Source organism: Dreissena polymorpha, chromosome 5 (genome assembly GCF_020536995.1).
Source record: "Dreissena polymorpha isolate Duluth1 chromosome 5, UMN_Dpol_1.0, whole genome shotgun sequence".
In the NCBI taxonomy this organism is placed as follows: domain Eukaryota; kingdom Metazoa; phylum Mollusca; class Bivalvia; order Myida; family Dreissenidae; genus Dreissena; species Dreissena polymorpha.
In genome coordinates this window covers 12,966,773-12,973,942 of record NC_068359.1, presented here as the reverse complement: position 1 = coordinate 12,973,942, position 7,170 = coordinate 12,966,773, and the positions used below count along the sequence as shown (strand labels likewise).

The 7,170-nt window shown below is 34.6% G+C and overlaps 1 protein-coding gene across 1 annotated transcript; it reads left to right on the top strand.

The window, feature by feature from the left end:
- Positions 1-2,158: 2,158 nt before the first annotated feature.
- Positions 2,159-6,785, top strand: LOC127881443 (interferon-induced protein 44-like). Its single transcript, XM_052429337.1, has 6 exons — positions 2,159-2,872; positions 3,452-3,513; positions 4,973-5,180; positions 5,576-5,703; positions 5,941-6,112; positions 6,242-6,785. The coding sequence occupies exons 1-6, from the start codon at positions 2,167-2,169 to the stop codon at positions 6,589-6,591; spliced, it is 1,626 nt and encodes a 541-aa protein (XP_052285297.1). The 5' UTR covers positions 2,159-2,166; the 3' UTR covers positions 6,592-6,785.
- Positions 6,786-7,170: the final 385 nt, after the last annotated feature.

Below are 7,170 nucleotides of genomic sequence, written 5' to 3'. Positions count from 1 at the left end.
TATGGTGCAACGAAGCAATAAGACGAAACGAACACATAATGTTTAATATATGTTGTCACAAGATTTATTATCGAATCCCGGTTAAATACAGTTTCAATCAATTTCAGTGCACGTTTTGCAGCAATAAAACGAAACTTAAACATGCTTTTTACATAATTTCAGGAAATTTATTATCGAATCCCGCCTGTTTAAAATTTAAGCAATATAAGTGTGCGTTTTGCAACACTGCGTTTTGCAAGATAAATTCTATATTTGAAATATGAAATTAGTAAAATACACATAAAATAATTCTTTGGAACGAAAGTACTTGCATTGAACATCAAAATAACTGCAGTTTGTATTTTAGAAGCTAATATGCATTTAATGTTCATGCCATTGAGTATCAAATATTGGGGACTTAAAATGATAACTACATTCATTTCAATTTACCGAATAAATATACATACCAACACTAAAATTATGTTTCAGTTAAGCTTTATTTAATTTAATTCTTGCATAGTTGATAAGTCTACTTATTGTTTTATTCATTTAGCTTACCGTACCTTATATAGCTTAAATAGCGATTTTTTGTGGAAGGTTTAAACGAATATCGATGGTCGATGGAACGTAATCCAAATCAATTAGAGGTATTGTAATAAATTAGAATAACGGTAATGCGTTTTCCTGAAATATCTTACATATCATGAAACTTAACAGTATTTATTTAAAAAGAAGAGCATAATAATCAGTGATATTAAACAAATAAATATTACTCTATCCAACTTTTCAAAGCTGCACATAAGAAACAATTCATAGTGGCATTTGTGGCAATCAGGAATAGTAATTTGCTCCGCACGGTCATTGGTTCGGACATTTTAATATAAGGTTTAAAAATCGAATATTCGAATATATTCGAATAGTGATAAACGAATATTCAAATATCATTTCCAGTATTCGGTCCCGTCACTTATTGTTATCGATTCATTAATGTTTATAGAACGGGAAATAACTGTTTAAATGACGAACAGTCATGTAATCTTTGTGTTTCTGCTGTTTGAGACGATCGGAAATTCAAGCTTTATTGGACATAGTTGTGTCCGACCAAATTTTGTTCGTGAGTGTCAGCTTCTGATGGCTGGTATTGATATACTGCTGGATCAATGGTACTGATGTTAATTTTTCCTGATAAATTATGTTATTACCTTTCGAAAATTTTGGGTACGAACAAAAATTTTGGTACGAAAATTTTGGGTACAAACAAATTATGCCAATAGGAAATTTGGGTACAAAAAAATTTGGGTACGAAAAACATTTGGGTACGAAAATAATTTGGGTACGAAAAAAAAATTGGGTACGAAAAAATAATTGGTTACGAAAATAAATTGGGTACGAACAATTTTGGGTACAAAAAAAATTGTGGGGTACGGGGAAGTAGTACCCGTGGGGAACTTTATCCATTCAGCGATCAAATCTAAAAATAACTACATTTGGGGTTTTCCCAGCGTCACAGCGTTTGAAGTGCCACCTGGCAGTTTCGTGTCTGGTTCCTGTCTCGAACCTCTCGATAAATTTGAAAGAGGACGGACACCAAGCGGACTTTACCTTAGTCAATGATAATCAGCAAGGTATGTCGATTGAGAAAATTTAGCTAACTCAATCGGACTGGCTCGGTCTTTTACATAGGTCGCCATTGTGAATAATTTGTTCATGGTATGATAGCTTAGACGAGCCGCTTTGCTGAAGAAGCATCGTCAAAAATGTGTGTTTGCTTAAATATGTCTGCATTTGTGGTATAGAATTAGAATTCGCTATTACTGGATGTTTAACGCATTGTTAAATAACTAGTAGTTGATCTTTTTTTTAGCCAAAGCCGACGTCTGCGTGATCGTGATTTCTTGCAAGTTTTGCGACAAAAATGGGCATTTTAGTGGGGTGGGGGGAGCAGTTGATGTTTAAAGTTACTTGTATTCAATGCAATTGGAAGTCGGATCCTAAAAAAACCCGTGTTAGCATATTTATGTCGTGTAGTTTGGGAAAACGTAGACACGCATCAGCTAAAAAAACGTATACAAATATACATGTCGTTTTATTATTTTCAGTACATGTAAATTGATTAATATTATTTTGACACTAATTTAACGCCTCGCCTTAGTAAGGAACATACTTTTCGAAGGTAATTCCTTTATAATGGCAGAACATGCATTAATTTGCATTGTCGGTCTTATTGAGATTCCTGACACAATGGCGGGACAGTTGCCTGAAAAGTACATGGATCAACTGGAGTCCTGGATTGGAACGGGACCTAAGACATTTACACTGCTGTACAAAATAACCAGGGACGGGTGTAACGCTACAACATTCCACCAGATGTGTGACAACCAGGGACCAACCGTAACTGTTCTGTACAACCAACAGGGCTCGGTGTATGGGGGGTATGAGAGTGCGAGCTGGACCAGTAGTGACGACTTTAGAGAGGGGATTCTGAGCTGGACCAGAAGGGACGATTTTAGGAATCCGAATGTGAGATTGACCAGTAGTGTCAATTTTGGGCAAAATAGGTATGGATTAATAGATAGGAAAATAAGTGAGGTACGAGATATCCAAGATAGGAATTCGTTCCTGTTTCAATTAAAGTATTCTGGTAGTGATCGCTTTACCATGTTTTCTGTATGCCGCCCTGTGTATGGGTGGGAAGGAATGAGCTCTTATGGACCGTGCTTTGGTGAAGATCTGATAACCTTCACAGGAACAGTTAACCAAGCTGAAGGCTTATTCTTCCCATTAAACGGTGCCATGTCCATTGGGAACTACTCCGAAAGTCATGGTCTAACAGGGGACCAAATCAACAATGGAAATATGTACGTCACCGAGCTAGAGGTTTACCGTGTGACAGGTAGGTGTATAGACTGGTGATTATTGTTTTTAGTTTTGCATTTACATTTACTTTGATTGAAGATATGAAACCATGAGTCAAGGCTGTATTAAAATGTTAATAATTTAAAAGAACAGGTAGTATTGGTGTTACAAATATATCTCCATGCTTCTTAAAAAACTGTGTAATGAAATCTGCGGTTCCATTAACTTGAATGCAGTACTTAAATATGTTGTTTCGGTTGTTCAAATAAAACGTGAAACCATTTAATAGGTGCTATGTTGCTACTCACTTCATACATGCCAGTTAGTTTATTTTAATCTTACTTATTTTAGCTCGATTGCATAGAAAGCCTACGGATTATCTGTTTTGGACTAGAACCACCAGTACTTGGTGAGTCTGGGTCAGATCTAAAGAACGCTCCCACAGTGGGGATCAAACCCGCGACCTCATGGTTGCTAGGCAGACACCATATCCCAGTTCTATTGCATGTGTAGTTCACATTCTCGCCTCTCATTTACATCATATTTATTTCATTTAATCTTTAAAAAAAAAGCATAACACTACATATACTACAGCTAATATGTGAATTATGTGCAGATGGACAAAGAAAAAAGAAACCTACTCTACCTTGGAGAAAAACTCCTGAATGGAATGAAAAGGTACATGCATATTGAGTAAAGATTTATGTAAAGTTTAAGGAATGGAACGAATATCCGAATATTCGAATATTCTAAATTCGGCGGAATATTCGATATTCGAAAATTCATATTCCAATATTCGAAATTCAATGCAAACGAACTTCCAAAAAAGTTATTAGTGCAAAGTCGTAGTTTTGCGACAATGCAGACGATTTTTGTGTATACGTTATTGTTTGGATAAATGTTTTCATCCATTAACGAGATGATAATTTGCAAACGGGAAGGTACATGGAGCGAGGTAGTGTCTTTGGTGGTTTAATGTTTTAGTTTACGCGGGTATCCATAAATTGTGAAAATAAATTCATTTATATATATTGGCTATGATAATTGACAAGTTATTCATAGTTCAGCGTATTGAAATTAAGAAAACAGAGACAACACCACTTGCGTTACATTCAAATGGTAGATCATCTAAATTGCTATATCCAATTTTATATCATAGGTGATGAAATAATTATTCAGTTACAAAAATATTAACCTATTAAATCGTCGTGTTTCTTAATTTCGTTCAGAATAAAAATGCAAAAACAAAAACATGAATTAATGTGATATAGGAAAAGTAATCCAAATCTATTAGTGTGGTAGTGCCATAAATTACAATTACGGTAATGTGTTTTAGAAACATCATATATGTTATAAATACAACAAAGTATTAAGTTAAAAGAAGAACATACATGTGTCATTTGTTTCAAATTTATTCTTTCGAGTTTTTCAAAGGTGTATGTAGTAAACGATTTATAGTGGTATTTTTGCACTCAGAAAAAAGTACGCTGCTTTGAATGTTCATGAGTTCGGATATTAAGTTATAAAAATAAAATAATCGAATATATTCGAATAATGACAAACGGATAATCGAATATCATTTTCATTATTTGTTCACATTCCTAACATAAACACACAAATACATATGAATGGACATAAAATATTTATTGATGTGTATATATAAAAGTATATGTGGTATACTTCATTAATCATGAACGCAAGTCTGACTTTCTGTGTATCGTTAGGTAGACACAACCTTTTTCCAGGGAGTTCATGCAGATTTTCCAACGTGCAACTTACGAATAACCATGATACATCTTTTCCTTATGGATGAAAGTAAATGTTTTCATCCTTAATTAAACATCGCTTAAGAACTTCTGCTTAGTTAGTTCAATATAACTTAACATAATGTCTATATTTACATGTGTTATAACGTGTTGCATTTATTTTGACCAAGTACATCGTGGGTTATCTTCACTACTCTTAGACTAGCTAATACAGTGACAAAATTAATTGTATCATATACTATGCTTTTTGCACTTCCTTTCTTTAGGATATCGATTTCATCTAGCAACTCATTGCACAGATCAATGTGTATCTATCATTATAAAGATATTGAGTATAAGACATATCAGTATTATATTCTTCCCTTAATAAGTTTCTTGAGACGCTAACCGAGGACATCGTATCGTTCAAACCTTCGGGAAAGCTTGGACTCTCAGATATCCGTATCCTGTTGCTGGGTCCAGTGGGTACGGGCAAGTCGAGCTTCTACAACACCATTGACTCGGTGCTCAAAGGTCGTATCTCTCAAAGGGCTCGATGTGGGAATGCTACACATAGTATTACAACTGCGGTTCGTATTTGTACAATAGAAAATAATGACAATTTAACTTCTTAATTAGTTTAAACATTTTTACCTAATAAACATGTTTTTTAGAATATAAGTGCAAGATACATGTAACATGTTATTAAACATATTGGTATCATTTTGGCATTGCAACCAACGGCGATGTTGCGTGCCCTTAAGGCGATTTATAAGACACATAAGATTTTGTGAATTCAGATTTTGCCAATTTGTGGGTTGAGCTGGTTACTTATATTTTTTAATGTTTTAATTTGAAGTACATTTTTTCGGTACTCCAATTACATCGTACAGTATTTTAATATGTTTGACGAGCCTTTAATATATTTTTCTAAGTGTTTCCATGAGTATTCATGTTTTATAGCCTGCCTGTATTTCAGTACACCCCATATTTAGTAAAGGTGCGTTCTGGAGCATCGTTGAATTTCCGACTCTGTGACACACGTGGTTTGGAGGTTACTCAGGGTCTTGACATTTTGGAATGCAGCTACTTGCTAGATGGGAGCATTCCAGACTATTACGAAGTGATAATAAGATGTCTACTACTGCTTAACTTATATTCAAACGTTTAAGAGTTTTCCGCGATTGTATACAACTCATTTACAAAAAGTGCCCCGAATGTTTTTTATTCATCATGCTATAAACTATTCACTGGTGTTGTCAGCTAACCTATTATTTAATTTCGGCGCTATTGCATGTGCCATATATAGATGTCATAATTAGTATATGAGCTCCTTTGGTCGTCATTTAATCCTTTTCAGTTTAACCCAGCCACGCCAATCTGTCCCGACCATCCCGGGTTCGTGCATCATCCGAGAGTACCGGAAAAGATTCACTGCGTTCTGTTTGCAATCGACGCTAAAACTGTGGGCGACATTCCACCAAAATTGGTCGAAAAGATGAACAGCTTTCAAAAAATAATGAATCACAAAGGTAATTACAATTTTACTGCATGATAATTTGAAAAAAAGTGATAACGTGATTCTTAGCGGCTGTGGTTTACATCTTACAAATATGCAAACGACTATGCGTACTTCACCTACAAATAATTTATCATTTAAGGTATTCCACAAGCCGTTCTGCTGACCAAAGTCGACCTTGCCTGTCATGATGTAGCCAGTAAAATCTCCAACGTGTTCACCAGCACAAAAATAGAGGATGCAGTGGACAAGGTATCCGGGCTTCTCGGGTTGCCAAGAAACAACATACTTCCAATTAAGAACTACGAGAATGAGATGCAGCTGGATGACAACATCAGTATCCTGGCGTTGCTTGCTCTGCGACAAGTTTTGTACTTTGCAGAAGATTACATTGAGAGCATTCAGGAGAAGATGAGCGCGCTCAAACTGTCATCTCAGAGGCTTACAAAAGGGGATGTCGTACAGAAAAGCGGCGACTTTGTAAAAGAATAACTAGCGACAAATAGTAACCTTTCCAAATAAAATCGACATCACAACTTATTGTTTGATTAAGTTCACAAAAACTATGGTATCCAATGAGAGGCCGAACACACAGGGGAAATAAAGAGAAATGCAGCGACAAAGAATACTAAAAACACTTCAATTATGGTATAGTTTGGGCACCATATATTGAAATAACGTGTAACATGTTATCATTAACACCTATGTATGAAAAAAGTTTTCTTTTAAAACATATTTATAATCTGTTTTGCACAAAATACATGTTGTCTTAAAATAAGAGATAAATAACACACTGTTAATGGCATGTGAGCATTTTATCTATTTTCAATTTGCTGCGAATTTTAAATTGTAAGTTACATTTGTATATTGTGTCATTATTATATGGATTTTTATGATTTTTTTATGATATTTTACTGGCTTCTTGTATTCATATTCATATACTGTTATTGTCTTTGAATTATTTTGTGTTTTATAATCAATCAAAGGAGTCTTGCTTTGAAGTTTTTGGGATTTCTTTGAAATGTATTTTTTTTATTCGGCTTCAAAATGTATCTTTATTAATGAAATTTG

What these genes read in the sequence shown, in the direction of transcription:
- LOC127881443 (XM_052429337.1), top strand. Translation starts at nt 2,167, where the DNA reads ATGGCAGAACATGCATTAATTTGCATTGTCGGTCTTATTGAGATTCCT. An exon ending in AGAGGTTTACCGTGTGACAG is followed by an intron (nt 2,873 to 3,451) that starts GTAGGTGTATAG and finishes AATTATGTGCAG; the next exon opens with ATGGACAAAGAAAAAAGAAA. An exon ending in AAAAATAATGAATCACAAAG is followed by an intron (nt 6,113 to 6,241) that starts GTAATTACAATT and finishes TTATCATTTAAG; the next exon opens with GTATTCCACAAGCCGTTCTG.